This window comes from Chiloscyllium plagiosum, unplaced genomic scaffold (assembly GCF_037043375.1).
Source record: "Chiloscyllium plagiosum isolate Xiang-an unplaced genomic scaffold, Cpla_swu_hap1 HiC_scaffold_36, whole genome shotgun sequence".
Lineage (NCBI taxonomy): Eukaryota > Metazoa > Chordata > Chondrichthyes > Orectolobiformes > Hemiscylliidae > Chiloscyllium > Chiloscyllium plagiosum.
The window spans coordinates 11,340,800-11,365,107 of record NW_028270174.1 but is presented as its reverse complement, the minus strand read 5'-3'; the positions used below and the strand labels follow the sequence as shown (position 1 = coordinate 11,365,107).

Genomic DNA, 24,308 nt, shown 5'->3' with positions numbered 1-24,308 from the left:
AATAATGTCCCTAAACAGGCAACTCACGGCTGCCTAATAAGAATTGCATCTCAATTTCCAGAAATAATCATTGGTGTTGGTTAGTTAGCTTTGATGGTTAGAGCAGTGCCAATAACTCCAAGGTCGTGGGTTCAATCCCCACACCAACCAATTGTAGTGTTGGGGTTTGCAAGTGACAGGTTTGCGCTTGCAGGGTCTGTGTTTGTTGTTACGCCCCTTGGGGGTTGATCAGTGGTTAGCGCTGCTGCCTCATAGTGTCAGGGACCTCGTTCAATTCCCAACTTGGGTGACTGTCTGTGTGGAGTTTGTACATTCTCCTCTTGTCTGTGTGGGTTTCCTTCCACAATCCAAAGATGTGCAGGTTAGGTGAATTGGCCATGCTAAATTGCCCATAGTGTTAGCTGCATTAGTCACAGGGAAGTGGGTCTGGGTGGGTTGGTGTGGACTTGTTGGACTGAATGGCCTGTTTCCATGCTGTAGGGAGTTTAATCTAAACAACTTCGTTAAAAAATGCAATGAGTTATTCACTATGTCAAAAAGGCCTCACTGAACTTCTGTGGTTCTCCCAGATTTCTCAGCACAGCCCACATCATTCAGGTCCTGATAAAATTCAGTCCAAAATCCGGTGGAACTCCCTCTTGATTAATTTACCCCACCTCCATCCCCAACCCTCGCCCTTCCCTTATGAAGTGTTTTTAATGCTATGGAAATTCTGGCATCCCCAGCATTAAGTGATGTAAATGACAGTGCTTTCACTTACATTGCACATTCTGGGCATGAGACTGTTGTGCAGTCGGAACTACAACAAGCCCTCATGGTTTACTCCCAGATACACAAAGCTCAGTGAGTGTGAAGTGAACCTAACCTGGCCTGTGCTGTACAATGCTACCATCTGCTGGTCCATGAGTGCATGAACGAAACTGAAACTATAGCAGCAAACACAATGGGGTTCTCCAAAGGTGGTCAACTGCAAAATTCAGTTGTGAATGCATTCCAAAAGACAATTCTTATGTTCGTTAGGAACTACTCGGGATTGGAAATACGTTCCTGCTAATTAATTTCCACCCCTCTCCTCTGAAAAGATTGATTTATTACTGAGGGACTGCTCCAGATACACCGTTCAAAGAATGGCCTCGAGTGTGAAAGCAGGCCATTTGGTCCATCAAATCCACACCCACACTCTGAAGAGCAGTCCACCCAAACCCACGCCCAATACTCTGAAATCCTAATCCACCGAGCCTGCACATCCATGGACACTATGAGCAATTTAGCATGGTCAATCCACCTTACGTGCACATCCTTGGACACTATGAGCAATTTAGCATGGTCAATCCACCTTACCTGCACATCTTTGGACTGGGAGGAAACCAGAACATGGGGAAGAAACCCACGCAGACACGGGAAGAATTTGTAAACTCCGTACAGACCCAAGGCTGAAATTGAACTCTGGTCCCCAGTGCTGTGAGGCAGCACTGCTAACCACTGAGCCAGCCCTGACTGTGCTGAAGAGGTTATTGATACCCAAGATTGATGCTATTCTCTGATCAACCACACATGCGCTTTTCTAGAACAAGTCACTGAACAGTGATGAAGTGTGGGAATGCTGGATGATGTCTTTCATTTTCCTTCCAATCCAACAACTCCCTGGATATTGAGGCTAACTGCAGTCTCCCAATGTTAATTCCAGTCAACCGCTCTTGCTGCACATAAAGGCTAAACCCCTCTCACTGTGCAGGATAAGTAACTAGCCATGAGTTGGAAACTTATAAGTTGAATTATGTGGAGGAAGGAAGGGGGAAATTACTGGCTGTAACCTTCTGTGGAAACAAAACTAAAAGCATTTAGGTTTTTGATCCCACTTCACAATGAATGATTGGTGATTAAAACATATAACAAGAGCAATCTTGAGGGGTCATCGAGAGATGGTAGATGTGGAGAAGCAGTTCCTGTCATGGGAGAATCTGAAACTAGAAATCACTGTTTAAAAATCAGAGGTCATCCATTTAAAACAGAAATGAGGCAAATATTTTTCCACATAGTGGGTCATGAGTCTTTGGAATTCTCTTGGTGAAAAACAACAGAAGCAGAAGTCTTTCAATATCTTTAAGGTTAAGGTGGATAGATTAAGGTGGGCGGCACGGTGGCCCAGTGGTTAGCACTGCTGCCTCACAGCGTCAGAAACCCGGGTTCAATTCCCGCCTCAGGCGACTGACTGTGTGGAGTTTGCACATCCTCCCCATGTCTGCGTGGGTTTCCTCCGGTGCTCCGGTTTCCTCCCACAGTCACAAAGATGTGCAGGTTAGGTGAATTGGCCATGCTAAATTGCCCATAGTGTTAGGTAAGAGGTAAATGTAGGGGTATGAGTGGGTGGCGGGTCGGTGTGGACTTGTTGGGCCGAAGGGCCTGTTTCCACACTGTAATCTAATCTAATCAAAGATTGTTGATAAACAAGGGGGTGATTGGCTATCAGTGATTGTCAGGAATGTGCATTTCAAGTCACAATCAGATCAGCCATGGTCTAATTAAACGGCAGAGCAGGGTCAATGAGGGTTCAATGGGCTTAATTGCCACAGTTCTATCCTCTGTTTGATAACTCAACAGGAATTCAATGACCCCCTGCCGAGGCCCTGCATCAGTTTAAGGTACACAATTATGTGTCACGATGGCAAGTGCAATTGAAGCCAGGATAAAGTGAAAGAAAAGTTACCTTATTTAAAAAAGTGATAGATGTGCACTCTTGTTCTGGAGAAAATTGGCAGATTGAAGATAAAGTGGGTTTGAAATTGTGTGAGTTAGGTTACAGATCAAATTTCCACTAAAATGAATTTATTTGAACAAGTAAGTATAATCTTCTATGGGCCAATATAATTGGTCAAGGTCAACAAACACCATTGACTCTTTCTAGCTTACATTTTATTGAAGAAAAAATCTCTTCAGCAAGTGACAACATAGTCTTTTGTGATTTTTTCTTCAAATTGGAGCCAAAGACAAGGAGGAGTCCATTCAGCCCCTCAGGGCTATTCTCATATTCTGTTAGATCAAGGCCCTGCTTTGTACCTGCATTTTATTTGTTTGCCAACTCTCCATATCTCTTAATATCCCTATCAAAGAGAAACTGATCAATCTCAGTCTTCAAAGCTCCAATTGTCCTTCGGTATCTACAGTCTTTTCTGAGGAAGTGTTCTGAACCTTCATTACCTTTTGCGTGGAAGAATGCTTGGTATGTCACCTTTTAAATGTGCAGGTTTTCATTTTAATATTGTGACCTCCCTCCAGTTCTGGATTTCCACAGCAGACCAAATTGTTTCTCTTTTCAGTGTAATTTACAGTAGAGGAGAAAGCCATTCAGCCCACTATTCAATCCTAGCAAATACCTACACATTTAGTTAAAAGTTATAGGCAAACTATATTTGTTAGGACACAGGGTAGATAATTTGGAATGTCCTTTTCACAAAGAGAACAATCCCAACAAAATGAAACAGACCATTTTAGAAACTTAAATGTCCTACAAATCTAAGGGTTAAATCATTTGAACATTGTTGGAAAGACAGACATGTTGTTGAAACTTTTTGACTTGCACTCATCAGGACAAATGCAAGAATGTCAAATTTTAAACAAAAATTTATGCTACGGGAGAATAGCATGCTTTATCCATGGTAGTATTTTGGCCAATTCGGAAATAATGGATCTCCAAGATCCTAGGGAATTCAAAAGTAATTCAAAAATGGTGCAAGGTCTGGACATATTTCTTTTGTTTGCCCTGGGTCTCAATGGATATTACTTCAAACATCTGTAAATGAGTCTCATTAGGAGCTCAATTAATTAAATTAATTTGTAAAGCAATTAACACACTCAAGATTATTCAGCGAGTGATTCCCAATCACATCTAACAAAAAAACCAGAAGGAAGGAAAGTTTCAAAAGCTTTCTGCCTTTATTGAATTATCCAGGAGCTTAGGGAGCCTTTATTTCCTTGGTGCCCTTTCCATAGCAAATTCCTTGCCAATCAGACTTGATTTGTCAAACAATCAGCACTCTTTTCTCCTGTTGTATAAATTGTCATGATTGCTTGACATTTGGCATCATTGCATTTGTTCTGATGACTGCAAAGTAAAGAACTTTAACAATATTTACCATATTTCAGTAATATTCAGCACACACAACTCACAATACAACTCTTATTGCTTGTGAGTTTCTGCTGAAGCATTCCTTCAAAACTATAGTGAATTTAATAGATTGGATCCAGGTGGGCACACTTCTCTCCAACTAATTCACTCCTTGTAATTTTCAGTGGAGTTTCATTAGCACTTCACATATTCCTCTGCTGGTCTTGCACGTTGTGTATAATATTAAGTGAGCGGGAGATTCAAAGAATAAATGAGCCCTTTTCCAACTATATCTAATGCTTCCTGTTTTGTTTCCAAGGAACTGGTGTGCTTACGTTCATACGAGACTCTCGCCTACCGTGACAATAGAGAATGAACAGACATTTGTGATGCAGCAAACAAACCCATGTCCATTGAAATTGGGATACTGCCAGCCAAGGTATGTCTCACTCCTGGTCAATATTGCTGGACATTGCAACGTTACCTATTATAGAAACTGTTTACCTATGAAAGGGCACTACAGACATGTGGAAACAGTTTAAGGAGCAGTTGTTGCAAGTGAAGCTTGACAGGCAAGAAGGGGTAAGATTAAGGAGCCTTGGATGACGAGAACAGAGGAGCTTCTTATCAAAAGGAAGAAGGCAGCTTATGTAAGGTAGAGGAAGCAAGGATCTAGCACAGCTTTAGAGGATTACAGGCTTACTAGAAAGGAGCTCAAACGTTATCTGAGGAGAGCCAGGCGGGGGGCACAAAAAAGGCTTGGCAGGAAGGATTAGGGAGAACCCAAAAGCATTTTACTCATATGTGAGGAATAAGAGAATGATCAGGGAGAAGGTAAGGCTTGTTAGGGATAGCATAGGGAACTTGTGCGTGAAGTCTGAGCAGATAGGGGAAGACCTAAATGAGTTTTTGCTTCAGTATTCACAAAGGAAAGGGGGCTTTTTTTGAATGAGAACTTTGAGGAGCTGGGAAACAGGCTTGAACAGATCGAGATTGAGAAAGTTGATGTGCTGGAAAGCTTGGCAATCATTAAGATTGATAAGTCCCTAGGGCCAGACCAGATTTATCCAAGGTTGCCTCAGGAAATGAGAAAGGAGGTTGCTAAACCCCTGGCAAACATCTTTACTTCCTCACTCTCCACAGGAGTCATACCAGAGGATTGGAGGGAGGCATATGTTGTTCCTCTTTTCAAGAAGGGTAATAGGGAAATCCCTGGAAATTACAGACCAGTCAGTCTTACATCTGTGGTCAGCAAGGTTTTGGAAAGAATTCTGAGGGGTAGGATTTATAACTATTTGGAAAAACATAGCGTGATTAAAAGCAGTTAGTTTGGCTTTGTGAGGGACAGGTCATGCCTGACAAATCTTATTGAGTTCTTTGAGAAGGTGACGAAAGAGGTTGACGAAGGTCGAGCATCGGATGTGGTGTATATAGACTTCAGCAAGGCATTTGATAAGGTTCCCCATAGTAGGCTCATTCATAAACTCAGGAGGTGTGGGATACAGGGAGATTTGGCTCTCTGGATTCAGAATTAGTTGGCTGACAGACGGCAGAAAATGGTTGTAGATGGAAAGTATTCTGCCTGGAGACCAGTGGTGAGTGGTGTCCCACAGGGCTCTGTTTTTGGGCCTCTGCTTTTTATAGTTTTTATAAATGACTTGGATGAGGAGGTTGAGGGGTGGGTTAGTAAATTTGCCGATGATACAAAGGTTGGAGGTGCCGTTGATATTATCGAGGGCAGTTGCAGACTGCAGTGTGACATAGACAGGATGCAGAGCTGGGCTGAGAAATGGCAGGTGGAGTTCAACTTGGACAAATGTGAAGAGATGCATTTTGGAAGGTCGAACTCGAATGCTGAATATAGGATTAAAGACAGGATTCTTGGCAGTGTGGAGGAACAGAGGGAGGGATCTTGGTGTTCAAGTGCTTAGTTCCCTCAAAGTTGCTACCCAAGTGGATGGGGTTGTTAATAAAGCATATGGTGTTTTGGCTTTCATTAACAGGGGGGATCAGGTTTAAGAGCTGCGAGGTTTTGCTGCAGCTCTACAAAACCCTGGTGAGACCAAACTTGGAATATTGTGTCCAATTCTGGTCGCCTTATTATAAGAAAGATATGGAGGCATTGTAGAGGGCGCAAAGAAGGTTTACCAGGATGCTACCTCGACTGGAGGGCTTGTCTTACAAAATGAGGTTGACTAAGCTCAGACTTTTCTTTCTGAAGAGAAGGAGGAACATAGGTGGCCTGATCGACGTGTACAAGATAATGAGATGTATGGACAGAGTCGATAGTGAGAGACTTTTCCCCAGGGCAGGATTGACTGCCACAAGGGGTCATAGTTTTAAGGTGTTAGGAGGAAGGTATAGTGGAGACGTGAGAGTTAGGTTCTTTATGCAGAGAGTTGTGAATGCATGGAATGCGTTGCCAGCGGTGGTGGTGGAAGTAGAGTCATTGGGATATTTAAGCGATTGCTGGATATGCACATGGATAGCAGTGAATTGAGAGGTGCGTAGGTTAGGTTATTTAATTTTAGATTAGGATTAATCCTCAGCACAACGTCGTGGGCCAAAGGGCCTATTCTGTGCTGTACTTTTCTATGTTCTATGTTCTATGAAGTAACAATTCAAGTCTAATTGTGACCAAGTGCATGCCAGAAGACATGTGTCATGGATGTAAATCTGATTTAAGGGTGCTCTAATTGAGTTATTTAAGGGTATTAAAGGATTTGGCAGGGTAAACAGTCATAAATTATTCCCTTTGGTAGATGACACCAAAACAAAGGGCATAACCTTAAAAATTAGTGTTAAACGTTCAGGTGCCAGAAGTACGTACTACACAAGATAGTGAAAATCTCAAGTTGTCTCTCCCAAATGTTCATTGAGTTTGGGTGTCAACTGAGCCAGAGGTACATAGGAGCAATCGGAGGCCTTTAAGCCATTCTGCTATTCGATAAGATTATGGCTGCCCCAATTATGTTCTCAAATCCATTTGTCTTTCTGCTCCCCCTTCCCGTTGACACCCTTGTCTAGCAGGCTTCAAAACTAAGATTAATAGATGTATTGCTTGATAAGGATGATAAGGTTACAGAACCAAAGTAGCTAACTGTAGTTTAGAAGTTGGTCAGCCGTGATCGAACAGAACAGCAAACAGGCTTTGTTGTGTGTAAGGATTATTACCTGACTAAGGGGAATAAGCACGCCATATTGCAATAATGTCATGGGAGCTCGGTCAGAATAAAGAAGCAGAGGAAACAGATTTAAGTCTAATATCACACACACACACACACACACCTCTTCTTTACCGAACACTATACTGGTCAATTGCTGAACACTCACATTTCCAACTAAGGCATTGTCACCATTTTCAGATCTTACATTCCAATGAGTGAGCAGTGGTCTCAGTTGATTCAATCAAAAGCAGCAGTGTCTTTCATCTAACCTCAGTCAATCAGCTGTGACAAAACGAAAAGACCTTACACAAGTGACATCTGTTGTGGACTAGGCCAGACCAACTCAAAACGTTCTTAAGCAGGCAGCCCAGACCGTAACTTTGCAATTTGTTTTGGTAAGTGTACAGTGAAAATTACCCAGAGTAAATTAGTTAGGTTGACTGCCAGATTTTAAAAAACGACAAAAATTTATTCACAAAATAACAGAATAAAACACAAAGAACAGAATATAGAATACCCACAGAACTCAGACTATCCCAAACTAGACTTAATTATGCTGTTCTGAATATGTACAGCAGTCCCAATATACAAACCCTTAAACACAGAGCAAAAAATGAAATGAGGACTGACAGATCGAAGTTAGAAGGGCAGTAGGAGAGAGAGTCTAGCAGCCTGTTTCCACATAGCCCACAGCTAAACTGACTCAATCAAGACTTCAGCTCTTAGAACTGACCACTCTCGTTTCATTATACAGGTCATTTCTAAAGCATAAACTTTGGTCTAAAGTCTCATCTGTCTACATATAAACAAAAAGGTCTCCCCAATACCCTTCATTTCTGTACCAAACCAGTCATTTTGGAGCCTGGAGTGTTTTACAACCCCTCTGAAAAAAACCAAGGACACAGTATCCTTGAGAAAAGGAACAGCTTTTCAAAAAAAGGATCAGCTTTGTGACGCATCCAAAATCGGCGCAAGAACTTGAGACATCAGGATTCATGGGCCCTGGTGTTTCTCCTGGTTCAGTTCCATCTCAGCAGACACCAAAGATCCCCAGGCCTATCTTTGGGCTCTGCTGTATTCTCCCTGCCCCAGATCCTGATTCCACACCATGCTACCTGTTACTCACTGTGAACGCTCTGATTCACTGTGCTACTTAGCCTTCGCAGCAGTAAAACAGTCCAAGTTTACTTTTTGCTTTGAACAAAGTAACCCTGTGAACACTATGCACAAGTAAGTGAATCATAGAACATAGAACAGTACAGCATTGTACAGGCCCTTCAGTCCTTGATGTTGTGCTGATCTTTTATCCTACTCTAAGATCAGACTAACCTACTTACCCTTCATTGTACTATCTTCCATGTGCCTATCCAAGAGTCACTTAAATGTCCCTAATGTATCTAACTCAATGACCACCGCTGCCAGAATATCTTCCCCAATGGAATCATTGAGGAAGATGGGTCAAATGTAATTATCAATCTACTTGATACAATGGAATCAAATCACATGTTTATTCTCCTGAGTTAGAATTTTAAAAATTCTACAAGGTGGTACTCTCATGATTTTGTGGAACCATTTCTTGTGTCTTCTGTGATTTTAATCTAACTATAAATTGATATTATTTTTCTAAAGTCACCGTTTGCTGAATTTTTATTGCTTTAAGTTCTTAGATTGTGATAACCAAGGAGGCGGTGGATATCTGTTTCAGGGTTCCACTGATCCTGTTTTTCCATTGGATGGTATACAACCCCAAACCCAACCCCAACCCCATACCCAGAGATCATTCTTCCTCTGTATGGTGTTCCTTTACCTCTGTTCATTGAGTTCCTCACTGCTGCAACTACCTTCTTGTTCATAACCTCTGTGCCCTGATCAGTACCAAGCATACAGTCCTGCAGTGATACCTTCTGTAGAGTTAGTTTTTGCTGGCAGCTTATATAAAACTGTACCAGGGCTGGATAATCCTTCACCTTAATGTATCAAATAGGTGGTATGTTAGATAGCCAAATTCATAACTACACATTGAACATAGAACAATACAGCGCAAAACAGGCCCTTTAGCCCTCAATGTTGCGCTGACCTGTGAACTAATCTAAGCCCATCCCCCTACAATATCCTTTCATCATTCATGTGTTTATCCAAGGATTGTTTAAATCTCACTAATGTGGCTGATTTAACTACATTGGCAGACAGGGCATTCCACGCCCTTACTAGTCCCTGAGTAAAGAACCTTCCTCTAACATTTGTCTTAAATCTATCACCCCTCAATTTGTAGCTATGCCCCCTTGTAAAAGCTGACATCATCATCCGAGGAAAAAGTCTTTCACTGTCTACCCTATCTAATCCTCTGATTATCATGTATGTCTCTATCAAATCCCCTCTTAGCCTTCTTCTTTCCACTGAGAACAGACCCAAGTCTCTCAGCCTTTCCTCATAAGACCTTCCCTCCAGACCAGGCAACATCATGGTAAATCTCCCTTTTTCCAATGCTTCCACATGTAATGGGGTGACCAGAACTTGGAATATGTTCATAATATTCCAAGTGCAGCCACACCAGAGTTTTGTATAGTTGCAGCATGACATAACAGCTCCAGAACTCAATCCCTCTACCAATAAAACCTAACACATCGTATGCCTTCTTAACAGCACTTTCTACAGCAACTTTCAGGGATTTATGTACATGGAATCCAAGATCCCTCTGCACATTCACACTACCAAGAATCTTTCCATTGACCCAATATTCTGCCTTCCTATTATTCTTCCCAAAGTGAATCACCTCACGTTTATCTGCATTGAACTCCATTTGCCACATCAAAGCCCAAATTTGCAGTTTATCCTGGTCCCCCTGTAACCTGCAATGCTCTTCTGCACTGTCCACTACTCCACCGACTTTAGTGGTGTAAGACTTAATGATTCAAGATTATTAATTCCAGTGATAGATAAACTGGATCAACATAATACTGAGCATTTTGATGGAGTAAAAGAAGAGATATTGTGTTGTCTGGCAGAAGGGATAGATTTTAAGGTGTTTTGCAAAAGAATGAAAGGGGAAATATAGGGAACTCTTTGACACTTTGACTTGACACAATCCAAAATGATCGTGGAAACACAGTTAGGTTGGAATGGAAATTGTGCATATACTTGATAAAGATACTCTTGAAGAGCTATGGGGAATGATCTAGGGAGCGGGTTTAATTGGATAGCTCTTTCAAATAGCCAGAACAATCACAATGGACCAAATGGCCTGGTACTCTCCTATGCATTCCAATAATATTTCCTTTGAAATTTTCTGATTGTCCAACATAAATTTGGTAGCAGACCAGAATCGCTATTTGTGCAGAGATGTGAACAGATTCCCATTGAGATGTCATGGTAGCCAACAGCAAGACTCCATAAGAAAATTCCTAACTCATCTCCCACTCTGAATCTCTGGAATCTGCTGAGCAGTACAAATTGTCCACATGATGGAAAGGAGAAAAAGACAAAATCAAGCCAATGCTTGCTTCAGCTTCCCAAGGTGATGCTTGTAGCAAGCGAGGTAGATACAACCATGGGGTAGCTTTGCTACCACGATCCCCTTAAAGTGCAGGGAGCGACAACATGCTTGGTCTATTGTGGTAGAGGAAACCATTAACTGGGCCAACTAGTTGCATACTTGCAACTAGTTAAAAGTTCCTTTGATTTGATAGACATTGTTTCAGAGACTATGTGGAGAACCTGAATGTTAAGTCTCACTCTCTGTAATTCTAAACTGTTCTGCCCACAAGTCTATAATGACATCATCATTGTGTGTGGTGCTTAAAGCATGCCTCAACATTAACACTTTCAAACCTTGACACCCTTACACAAGAGAAATAGGTCACAGAGCTGTCACTAATGGATAACAGGGTGATCCCTAACACTGAGGGTTGTCATGATTTAGAGATGCCGGTGTTAGATTGGGATGAACAAAAAAATCACACAGCACCAAGTTATAATCCAACAGGTTGATTTGGAAGCACTAGCTTTTGGAGTGCTGCTCTTTCATCAAGTGGTTGTGGAGTATAAGATCGTAAGACTCAAAATTTATAGCCTATAAATTCTGTGTCTTGCGATCTTACACTCCACAACCATCTGATGAAGGAGCAGCACTCCGAAAGCTAGTACTTCCAAATAGACCTGTTGGACTATAAATTGGTGTTGTGTGATTTTTAACTGAGGGTTGTGGATTTAAACTTTGTTCAAGATGCTTGAGCAGATAAAATTGTTGGTATTTTAGGTGAGACCGACAGACCACTGTAGGAACCAGCTTTCCAGTGAGAATCCATCTGCTTTCATAGAGATCCACCACACAGGAAAAAGGCCTTTTGACCCATCCAGTCTATGCAAGCCACAAACAACCACTTAACTATTCCAATCCTACTTTCTAGCACTTGGCCCATAGTCTTGTATGCCTTGGCATCGCAAGTATACATCTAAATTCTTCTTAAACGTTTTTACTTTCACCCTTTAAGGTGGAAGCAAATAAGTTCCATGGTCATGCTTCAAAGACATTCAAAGACAGTAAAGATTTTCCCAGAATCCTGTGTCAATAATTATCCCTCAACCAGCCTTACTAAGACATTTTGATCATTAATCTTATCCCTGTTTGTGGGAGCTTGCTGTGCTTCTACTGACTTTTCCTACATTATAACAATGACTACATTTCAAAGATACCTGATCGATTGGAGACCTCCTGTGACACATCCTGAAGTCATGAAAGGAGATATAAAAAATGCAAGCTTTTTTTTCTGTGGATTCAGTTTGTGGTGAACGATTAATGCTGAGTGAGATTGAACTGGCACAGTATGGGGGGAGTGCTTACTGCCCTTGGGACCATGCCTCAATAGGATTTCTCTGTCAGAGGTAGCAAGTGCAAGAGAAATCATTTGGAAACCCTAGCAATGGGCTTACAATTGTTAGCGCTATTCAAAATACAGTACATCATCAGCGACACTGTCATATTAGTCTGACCAAGCTTGTGCTATCTGCTTTTCTACTTGCAATTCAATCAAATCCGTTCACCTTGAAACAATAAAAAACATTGAATCTATTCTCTAAGACGTAAATGAAAATGGTTATGATCAAATCAAGCATTCTTCCAGCAGAAATTAAGTGAAGAGGAAATAATTAAATATCAAGCAGACAGATGCATCATTTACCCTCATCAGAACATCAGACAGATGTTGCTGACACCAGATCTGCTGATTCTTACACTGAATAAAACCTCATATGTTTATGATATAATACCATGGTTTAGTCAGAATTCTGATTAGATTAGATTCCCTACAGTGTGGAAACAGGCCCACACCAAAGAGCAACCCACCCAGACCCATTTACCCCTGACTAATGTACTTAACACCATGGGCAGTTTAGCATGGCCAATTCACCTCACCTGGATTGTGGGAGGAAACTGGAGCACCCAGGGGAAGCACACACAGACACGGGGAGAATGTGCAAACTCCACACAGAGAGTTGCCAGAGGCTGGAATCAAACCTGGGACCCTGGTGCTGTGAGGCACCAGTGCTAACCACTGAGCCACTGTGCTTGTTAGTGCAGTCACTTCTTTGAACTATTGAAACATTTTATATTTTAATCACTTTATACTTAATCAGTGCATTTTATATAGCTGCACTATGTTCAAAGCTTTTGCACAATATCGCAAACTCCAACTACAGCCCATAATTCTTCCTTGAGTGTGCCTTTCAGTTTTCCCTCTCATCCTTTTGGATGTTTACAAGCATTTCTGTACCTAAGAAAATGATACATGGATGGGGCATTTACACTGAGTATCCTGTAGAATCATGTTAAAATCATGAGAACTGTGGATATTTGAACACAGGGAATACATGTCAGTGAAGAGAAAGCAATGGTCTAGCACCTAGCATTGTTTCATTCATTCACAGATTGTGGTAAACCTGGGTCAGCCAGGATTAATTGCCCATTCTTAAGTGATTCAGAAGAGACACTGGTGAGATGCCTTCATGAACTGCTGCAGGTCACATTGTCTAGATACACAGACAGCACTGTTGTGGAAGGCATTCCAGGATTTTGGCCCCTGGTCAGCACTGGAATGATGATGTAGAACTTGTGCTCCTGAAGGTGGAGAGGTAGGAGGCGGGAAGGGCATTTGATTCTGCATGGAGGTTGCACACCTGAACTCCATCACCTTCTCTCCTCACTGGATCTAGATTCAGAGTGGGAAGATCCTGGAGACAAAAAGAATATGGGCTGGCTGTCTCCTTGGGAGTGGGGAGGCCTCCATCAAAATAACTGAGTGCTTGACCAAGAGCATGGACCGAGGGTTAGGGGATTCTTGCTGATGGGAAACCCCATCCTTGCTTTTGATCCTCCCAATCCCAACCCCATTCCCCTCCAAACCTGGAAACTCCAGCTCACCCCCTCATAAATAACTTCCTTTGCTCCTCAACCCTGGGATTTGGTATTGCTCTTCCAGTAGCAGCCACCATCTCTTACATGGCGCTGTTGAGCACTGAAATTGCCAGCCTCTGATTGGCCAGCAGCTCTTGGATAGCAGAACTTCTACCCCAATCAGATGGAAGATATGACAGAGTACTCAGAATTGTTTGATTAACAGAAAATTAGTCATCTCATCCTTCAAAGAGGCCTCAGTTGGAAGATTTTGTCTGTCATTCCAAGATAGAGTATGTGTGGTTTGGAGGGAAAAAGGTGTTCCTGTATCTGCTGCCCTTGTCCTCTGATGTGGCTTAGGTCATAGGAACCTTGATGAGTTACTGCAGTGTCACTTCCACATGGTACACATTGCTGCCACTGTGCATAAGTAGTGAAGCAAATGAATGCTTAAATTGATGGATTGCACACTGATCAAGTAGGCTGCTTTGTCCCGGATATGTTGAGCTCTGGAGAATTGTTTGAAACTGTATTCACTCTGGCAAATGAAGAATGTCCCATCACACTCCTGACTTGTACTTTGTAGACGTGGAGGATTGTTTTAGAGAATCAGGGATCAAATAATTTGACAAAGATCCCCACCTAACCTCACCTCTCAATGACTCACCATAAATCTCACCATTTGGTGTAGGATTAATCATACAGAGGAGGAAAATTGCAGGGCTAATTCTCCAGCTATGTAGAGTTGGCAGAATGCAGTTGAAGTAACATCATGACCAGTATAGTTGCCCTTAAGACCCCAGAGAAAAAATAAAGATGTTGAAGATATAGTGTCCCCAAAGACAATATGGAAATTGGTGGATAACACTCAGAGCTCTTCCTCAACCTGAGTGCAGGTGCCAATGTTGTAGACCTCATGAAGTAGAAATTCATCTGTTGGCTCATGGGTGAAATCAGAATGATACATAGAAATGAATAGACCCATGCTGCACCTGATATTAGAGTCATAAAACCCCACGGGTGTGGAAAGAGGCCATTTGGCTCAATGAGTCCGGACAGACCTCCAAAGAGCATTCTATCCAGAATCAGCGTCCTGCCATAACGTTTTCCATGGCTGATCCACTTAGCCTGCACATTTTGGACTGTGAGAGGAAACCAGAGCACCCAGAGGAAACTCACACAGACATGGGGAGAATGTGCAAACTTCACGGAGACAATTGCCTGAGGCTGGAATCGAACTCAGTTCTCTAGTGCTACAAGGCAGCAATGCTAACCACTGAGCCATTATGCTGCCCATTATTAGAGGTTCTTTTTAAAATGCACCAGGAAACTGCAAAGGCACATTGGGTGCTCACTGACAAACAGTTGAAAGCCAAGTCTTTAATGGGAAAGAGAAAGTGACAAGGAAGCACTTGGTCAGTGCTGGGGTGATGTTAATGTGAGAAGCTAGTGGTGGCAGTGATTGGTGGCAGGAGGAAGTGAAAGAGTGAATGTATTTGGAGATTGGGAGCAGCGAGATCAGTGCCATGGCAAATAGTGAAGTGTAATATGGTGAAGTGATGACCTGCTGCTCACTGTGGTGTGAATGCAGTGGATAAGATACTCCTTCACCTCTCAGCCCCACATTTAGTGAAATAGCCTTTTCTTTTGCCATAAACACACTTTACCTTTCTGCCGGAGAGTTTCAGGAATCCTTTATGGACCAGCATTCAGGCTGTATGTTAGAGCTGGATTTGCTGAATACAGCTGGCCTCACACTGTCTGTGTTGCCAGTGGCCCAGCATTTTATAGGACCGTTCAAACAGGACAAGATTTTGGATCAAGCACAATGCAGTAAACATCACATTTCTAATTTACAATGAGCACGTGCTCATTCCTATCTATCACACTGAAGGCTCAGGGCTCAGAACACAGTGTAATGCCATCAAAATTCTACACCCAGAGCTGGTACAGATACAGTGGGTCGAATGGCCTCCTTCTGCACTGTAAAATTCTCTGACTCTATTCTCCCATTGCTGAGGAACATGCGATGTTCCAAACCTCTTGCTGCAATGTGATAATGAATTACTTTCTAATTGCTGAGGTGGGGTGAGTATTTGTTCCCTCTCTAATCCTTGCAATTAAAAAGATCTCTCAGGCAATTTATCAAAATCAATTTTATTTCTATTTTGGGAGGATGTTCGCCTCCTCCCTTTGCCCCACTTTTAAGCCTGAGTAAATACCGTTTGCTGCTGTGGGATGGAGATCTGGGTAGTGTGGAGGGGGGAGGCTGGGGTGTGTTGACCTGCTGACTGACTTTTTAAATGCCTCCCTCATCACTGCTGAGGAGATCGGCTGGAGTGGGGTAAATTATCTCCCCTCCAATTTGACATTCATTTAATACCACCCTGATGGCAATGCTGTCATCAGACCCTGCTGTGTACTGAACCATATTGTCATTGCAGCTGCCTATTTGTTAAGCTCTGTGATGAAGATACTTGTTTTTCCTCATTTTCTTGCACAGTTTCTGACAGCTGGCTTCCGGATTTCCATTGCTGGCTCAAATGAGATGCTGAATTAAGCTCCCATTAGTCTTGCTCTATTCATAAGATTTGCTAGTGTTTGTAACCTTTCCAGTGTGAAAGGTGCATTAATTTGCCATGAAAGCACAAGCTAATTGCTCATAATCAAGTTCAGGTGAACACAAACTACCAATATAAAGAATAATGAGGGGAGGCACAGTGGTTCAGTTGTTAGCACTGCTGACGGTCAGTGCCAAAGACTGGGATTCAATTCCAGCTTTGGTTGACTGCCTGTGTGGAGCTTACATGATCTTCCTGTGTCTGCTCTGGTTTTCTCCTGCAGTCCAAAAATGTGCAGGTTAGGCGGATTGGCCATACTAAATTGCCCCTAGTGTCCAGGGATGTGCAGGCTAGGGGGACTAGCCATCAGAAATGCAGAGTTATAGCCAGGGTGTTTGGGTCTGGGTGGGTTTTTCTTTGGAGAGTTAGTATAGGCTGATTAGCCTGTCCACAAAACTGTAGGAATTCTATTATTAATTAACATGGAGAGCAAACACTTCTTGAAATTTGTTTAAACTAAGTTTAAGTTTCACTGCAGTTTATGACACAATTCACAGCAGTATGGAATCCACAACTACCTGATGAAGAAGCAGTTCTTAGAAAGCTGGTGCCTCTAAACTAACCTGTTGGACTATAACCTGTTGTGTGATTTTCAACTTTGTCCACCCCAGTCCAATACCAGCTGCTCCAAATCATGATTACCTTGATATAAATAGATATCAGACGGTTACAGAGAGTGGTGAACTCAGCCCAGACAATCACAATGGCCAACCTCCCATCTATAGAATCCATCTACCAGGCCCGCTGTCAAGGAAAAGCTGGCAGCATTCTTAAAGATCCATCCCACCCTGGCAACGTTTTTCTACAACCTCTACCATTGGGGAGAAGGTACAGAAGCCTGAACACACACACAGCAGCTGGTTTCGTAACAGTTTCTAACCTATTGTTGTTAGAATACTGAATGGGCTCACAAACATTTAACATTTGTCTGTACATGTGTTTTTGTTTTTGCCACTGTTTACCTATTATTTACCTATCTATGCTACTTAACTCTGTGATCTGCCTGTATTGCTCACAAGACAAAGCTTTTCACTGTGCCTCGTACACAGGACAATAAATTCAATTCAATTCAAATTCAATTCTACTAACAACAGGAGGTATCTGTGTTGTTGTGCTTTTTTATTCATTGTCAGCCTGTGGGCATCACAGGCTAATCCAACCATAGTTGCCCTTGAGAAGAGCGATGGTGAGCCAATGTCTCACAGGCCATTAGCACCAAGGCCTTCCCCCTCCCACTGAAGGATAACCCCTACCCTCCACAGCAATTCTTATCCCTTCCTTTTAGGGGCCTGAAGTGACTCAGGTGAGTCAATCCCACTCATCTTTGTTCCTCGACCTCCATTACTGCTCTGAACTACCCCTTATAGTGGCCACCATTCTCAGTGGACCTTGATCTTCATGAAATACCTGAGGTTTAAGATTGTTTAGACAGATTCCGGGAATATACTTTGATATTTTGTAATCAACCTGTTCGTAGATGTTACAACACACCTCTGGAGCAGGTGGGAATAGAACCTGCACCTCCTGACTCAGAGATAGGGGCATTACCACTGCATCTTCAGAGCCAAGGCATATACTTTTCTAGTCAAGAGTTTTATTCCAAACAGCACGTCACAAAACTCCAACAACCATTGTTTATTCTTTTCCCTATCTCTACAGTACATCAAGTGCTCACCCATTTATCAGTTAACTAATCTGCAATCATCATCTGTTGCCTATTTCCATTTGATCTCAGTTATCCCTCCCAAAACTTATTAGATGATTACAATCTTCACCTTTAAAGGCAATGATCCCTGGCACCAAGCAGTGGAGTGCTCCATCGGCATGAAATCCCATCAAGATACCTGGAAAAGGATAAGGCCATGAGTTGAGGGGATTGTCAAATGTAGGAGCCAATGTAAGTCAGAGACACTGGGATAAGAGATAAATGGGAACTGGTGTGAATAAAATCACACATGGACAGTTGAGTTTTGAATGTCCTCAGGTTTATTGTAGATTATATGAGGCTGCCCATAAATGTGTCAAATTGAAAGTAACAAAGACACGGACTAGTGGCCTATGCTTGATGATTGGATTCTATTCTGGTAAATTGTCAGCATATGGCATCTTCTTCATTACGTAAATTTGAAATAAAAGAGATTGCTTTGTTGAAGGAAATAGAAAATCAATGCTGTTGTCAGTATTAAATCCTCTGGATGTTTCTGCTCATAGATACCAGATCCTGAACCGCCCAACCTACAGAATGAGGCACAAGATAGTGACTTCATTGGAATGGAAGTGCTGTCCTGGCTATACAGGAGCTACCTGTCAACCTACAGGTCAGTGTAAAGTTTATGTATTTCAGTTCCTGACCCAGGCACATATTTAAGTCACATATTTAACTTTTGTCACTGACTCCTAATGACTCCTCTGTTTTGCTTTCCTATCCAACCTGAGCCTAATTTCTGACTGTTCTTTGATCTCAACCAGTCTTTAGTTCTGGTGTGCACATGATGCTTTGATCTTTGGGAAAAATGTAAACCTTGTGTAAAAAGATGGATTTTGAATTACTTAGAATTGTGCCCATAATTTGCAATTCCTCTCCATTCTCCAACTATGTTTCGCTATTCACTTGGCCCCCACTCCTCAAATCTTGTCACCTTCATCACGATTTTCAGGGCTTTTTTCTGATCTGTCTTTTGAGCATGCCTTCTTTCACATTCTTGCATATCCTTCACTTTTCTCTATGTCTTGCTTATGTGATGAAATCAATTTCCAGCATTCTGTGAGAATGCAACATTGAGAGGACAGACTCTTCCAAAAGTTGTTAGGTGCCAACATCCAATTCTGCTCTGCGATTGGGCAGGTATTATTACAAGTTTTTTAATAGCTCAGGAATCACTGAGAAGAAGTTCTGTGGATACAGTATATTTGGAGACCAAAACAGAGACTAAAGCGGATTTCACTTCACGAGTGCAGCAGTCAGATGTACTGCTGGGAAAGCAGCTGAAGTGAAGAGTCAAGAGCAGTTTTGTGAGGTTACAGCAGTTTCAGGAAGAAGTTCAGGGAATTAGTAGGTAGCTAAGAGCTGGAGTCAAAGCTCAAAGGAAGCCCTGGAGAACTGAAAAGGTGGAAAGGTCACTGGCTTTATGTGGGGAATGTCATGTAGGGCTCAGGAATTGCTTTTGAGCATTGATATTTCAGCGTAACTGGGGGGGCCGGTGCGGGGGGGTCGGGGAGGTGGCAGGACAGTGTTGGAAAACCTACACACAGTACTTGCTTCATACAATTGAGCAAAGTTAGAGCTCAAGGAAAACCTAGGGACATACCTAACTTTGTTAAGCTAGCTGTTAGTAAGAAGCTGGAGTTGAGCCTGTGAACAATTACTGAAGTGGAGCTTTGGAGTCAAGGAGAACATGAACTTAGGTCAGGAATGTGATTGACTAAAATAGAAACAATTGTCCATCAGGTCATTATGGGATAACTCTTGAGAGGCGGTTTCAAGGCCACATCAGTAAAAATAAACAATTGTGATCCTTTGTGAACTTTTGTGAGGTTTGGTGAGCAATCATGTCATTAATATCAGGGAGGAGTTGCTGAGAAATCTAAGGGATCTGTCTTGATTATATTTGCTATTTCATGTGTACTACAAGGTTTTCAATTACAATCTAATACTCATTTTTACTGCATGTTATTTCTGACAGTTAGAACCAAATTGCACATGTATCGTAGACTGTACTAACATCATATGGTTGTTACAACACAGGTACAGCAGGCCAAACCAAATCAGCACCCTGATTAGTGGATTCACAGCAAAGTAAAATTAAAACATTCAATGAGAAGTGGCAGATGGAGTTTAATTCAGATAAATGAGAGGCGCTGCATTTTAGGAAAGCAAACCTTAGCAGGACTTGTACACTTAATGGTAAGCAAAGAGACCTTGGAATGCAGGTTCATAGCTCCTTGAAAGTGGAGCCGCCGGTAGGTAGGATAGTGAAGAGGTTGTCTGGTATGCTTTCTTTTATTGGTCAGAGTATTGAATACAGGAGTTGGGAGGTCATGTTGTGGCTGTACAGGATATTGGTTAGGCCACTGTTGGAATATTGCATGCAATTCTGGTCTCCTTCCTATCGGAAAGATGTTGTGAAACTTGAAAGGGTTCAGAAAAGATTTACAAGGATTTTGCCGGGGTTGGAGGATTTGAGCAATAGCGAGAGGCTGAACAGGCTGGGACTGTTTTCCCTGGAGCGTCGGAGGTTGAGGGGTGACCTTATAGAGGTTTACAAAATTATGAGGGGCATGGATAGGGTAAATAGGCAAAGTCTTTTCTCTGGGGTCGGGAAGTCCAGAACTAGAGGGCATAGGTTTAGAGTGAGAGGGGAAAGATATAAAAGAGACCTAAGGGACAACTTTTTCACACAGAGGGTGGTACGGGTATGGAATGATCTGCCAGAGGAAGTGGTGGAGGCTGATACAATTGCAACATTTAAGAGGCATCTGGATGGGTATATGAATAGGAAGGGTTTAGAGAGATGTGGGCCGGGTGCTGGCAGGTGGGACTAGATTGGATTGGGATATCTGGTCGGCATGGACGGGTTGGACCGAATGGTCTGTTTCCATGCTGTACATCTCTATGACTCTATGACTCTATGACCCTCAAAATTGCCGAACTGTTCCCAACCATATTCTGTAAATAATAGATGTCAGAAATCAACATTTTTCTTAAACAAAAAAAAATTGACCATTTATTTTTAGCACAACATGGATAAACAGCAAAGCAATCTACTTAATATCTATGAACTAAGCCCCAGTTAGGTGCCAGACCTTCAGATATCCTTGAATAAAACAATGTATTCCAGACACATGGGATTGTAATAAAAACAGAAATTGCTGGAAAAACTCAAGTCTGGCCACATCTGTGGAGAAAAAGCAGAGTCAATGTTTCAGGTCCAGTCACCCTTCTTCAGATAGGGTTCCATCTTTCTTAAATTCCGAAGTCACCAACTCATAAACTTCCACAGAATGCAGGTGAATTTTACTTGTATCTTACAGATTGAGATTCTTTCCTCAAAATCTTCAGAAATTCTTCAGATGGGTGTAAAACTCGACAAGAGTAAAACTCAACTGCAACTTCAAAACCAGCAGGTTCCATGCACACAGCTGCTGCCCAAAACCCAGACCAAACCAATTCAAATGATAGTTTTTCTTTCTTTTGCAACATTCTCTGTGATTGACTGGCCAACACCATTCCATCCTTAATTGACCCATTCAACATCCAATCAGCTGCCAGTCCCCAAGCAACACATCTCACTGCCAAAATGTCTGTAGTATTCTCACGGCGGCGGCAACCAATCTGCAATTATCTCTCCAGGCCAGATCCCACAAACAAACATGAGTTTGTTTTGTCTCTCTTCTTTTCCATAATAAGCTGCCGCTCAATGTTCAAAGTTCAACTTCAACTCAGTTCCAAACTAAAAATGTGCAAAACAAAATGTCAATAATTAAGGCTCAATGTTATAAATTATCACTGTTCAATGACTATGAAAACTTGTGACATTATTCTCTTAACCTATTTTTCTAATCAAATGTTATTACCCTTCTTTGGAGTAGATGGGACTTGAAACCAGGCCTCCTGGTCCAGGAGAAGGGACACTACCACTGTTTCACAACAGATCCCCCCAAAATAATTAACCTGGAACTCACCTTTAGTCTACGTTTAAAAAATGGAGGTTGTTCCTAACCAGACGGTAACATTGTTTAGTGATCTCCTCTGGGGTTACAACAAAAAGTACCATATGATTGCCTTTAATGTGATTCATGGTATATGTCACAGGAAGTCAATGTGAGGATTTGGGGTGGCATGGTGGCTCAGTGGTAGCACTGCTGCCTCACAGCACCAGGGTCCCAGGTTTGATTCCAGCCTTGGGTGACTGTCTTTGTGGAGTTTGCACATTCTCCCTGTGTCTGTGTGGGTTTCCTCCCACAGTACAAAGATATGCAGGTTAGGTGAATTGGCCATGCTAAATTGCCCATAGTGTTAGGTGAATTAGTCAGAGGGAAATGGGTCTGGGTGGGCTACTCTTCAGAGGGTCGGTGTGGACTTGTTGGGCTGAAGGGCCTTTTTCCACACTGTAGGTAATCTAATTTAAATTATCATGGAATGTAACACTACAGCAAGGAACATAATTGGAATGTGCCTGGTCTTTGAAGGAGCTGAACAATTTGGTTCTCTCAATTATTTTTTTCTGTAAACTTTTCAACCAGTTCCTTCTAATTATCAAATCTGCTTCAACCCCCCACTCTTTCAGGCACTGCATTTTGAATCATGACATCAGATGTGAAAAGCAAAACATCTTTACACAAAATAACATCAAGGAACCAATTGTAACAAAAGTTTTTACATCTCACTCAGTCTGGTATTTTCACTGCCTTGGAGATTTTATCAGTGAAGTTGTTGTAACTAGGCAAACCATTGACTACATTTAGTTTAGTGTAGGTGTTTGTGAGTTCTGCTCCAGGGTTTGGGACAAAATAATTTTCTACCAACCTAAAATCTATGACAAATTGGTACAAGTTGCCATTCTTTTAAATGATTGTCATTTTTAGAGAAGATTTGAATCAAATGATGAGGAATTCTGCTTTATTCTTTCATGGGATGTGGGAGTTGCTCCCTATCACTAACTGCCCCTGAGCTAGCTAGCTAGACTATTTCATAGGGCAGTTAACGTTAACCACATTGTTGTGGGTCTGGAGTCATACGAATGCTAGAGTGGATAAGGATGACAGACCTCCTTCCCCAAAAGACATCAATGAACTAGATGAAGCCTTTTTTAAATAGCAATTGGTGATATTTTTATGATCACCATCACTAGCTTTCAATTCCAAATACTTATGAATTGAATTTCATAATCCCACCAACTGCTCTGGCAGGATTTGAACCCAGCTCCCAAGACGCTGAACCATAGCCTCTAGATTGTCAGCCTGGTGACATTACCACTACAGCACACCCTTGACACACTTCTCAATTCTGAGCTCTCCACTACAACCGTTCTATTAACCAGACTGCTTTCTTCAGAATCAATATTCCTCACCCTGACCCTTATCACTTCCCAACTCCGCACTGGAACCATAATCCATTATCTCCATCACCTCAGTATTTGACTACTTCTTCTAGCAGCCTTCTCACCTCAACTCTTCATTGTCTACAAACTGCAGAAAACACCATCTCTCTCTCAGGCCCAGCCTTGCACACTCGATATCCCAGTCCCTGCCAGCTCCTTCGATTTACCCTGCACTCCAATGGATCTCAATATTCCCATCCATGCTTTCAAATCTCTCAATAGCTACACCCCCATCTTGCCTCACTGATTCCCTCAAGCCTTACATGTTCTTATACACCAGCTCCAATGTTAGGCTACTCTTCAATCTTCCGATATTTACCATTGTCAGCCACTTGTCTAGCCACTGTATTTTTATCCTTTGGGGCTCACTCTCTACTTGCCCCCATGCTTCTTTCTGAATGTCCTCTTGACTTCTGTCTGGAAGCTAATGTTTCCCTCATGCCTGCCACATACCCTTTGCATCTAACTTTAAAGTGAAGCACTTTAAGCCAACTGCGTGAACATGATGTGGTAGATTTGATCTTGAATTCAATGGAATGAAAATCAGGTGGGCTGTACAGAAAAAACCTGACATTTGTCCCACCAAATTAGTACCCAGGAAGTGAAGACAAAAAATCCAGCCTGAAGAACTGCTAGAGATATTGACAACTAAGCTCTACACGGTGCATTCCAACATTCTCCATCATTTAAGAGAAAACATAAATGGGTGAACAGACTTAGCACCAATTTATTGATCTCATACAATATATTATACAATACATGGTCAGACAATTATTTTGTCACCTATTACCTTACCATGTAATCTCAGGCCAAAACTTAGAGCTAAGCCTCAGGACTCAGTGATGGAGATAGGAAACATCAATTTCCAGAGGGATGGAATACAGTGAAGATTTTCATTTTACGAAACCCCTGCCTGGTCAGGAGATG

General features: G+C 42.0%; 1 protein-coding gene across 2 annotated transcripts in view; it reads left to right on the top strand.

Annotated features, from left to right (window-relative positions):
- LOC122539489 (multimerin-1-like) overlaps positions 1 to 24,308 on the top strand; it is a 68,393-nt gene that overhangs the window by 6,952 nt on the left and 37,133 nt on the right. For both annotated transcript variants that reach the window (XM_087979954.1, XM_043674387.2), the window contains exons 2-3: positions 4,425 to 4,544; positions 18,493 to 18,599. In XM_087979954.1, coding sequence (XP_087836080.1) covers positions 4,425 to 4,544; positions 18,493 to 18,599 — 227 coding nt within the window. The remainder of the gene's footprint in view (positions 1 to 4,424; positions 4,545 to 18,492; positions 18,600 to 24,308) is intronic.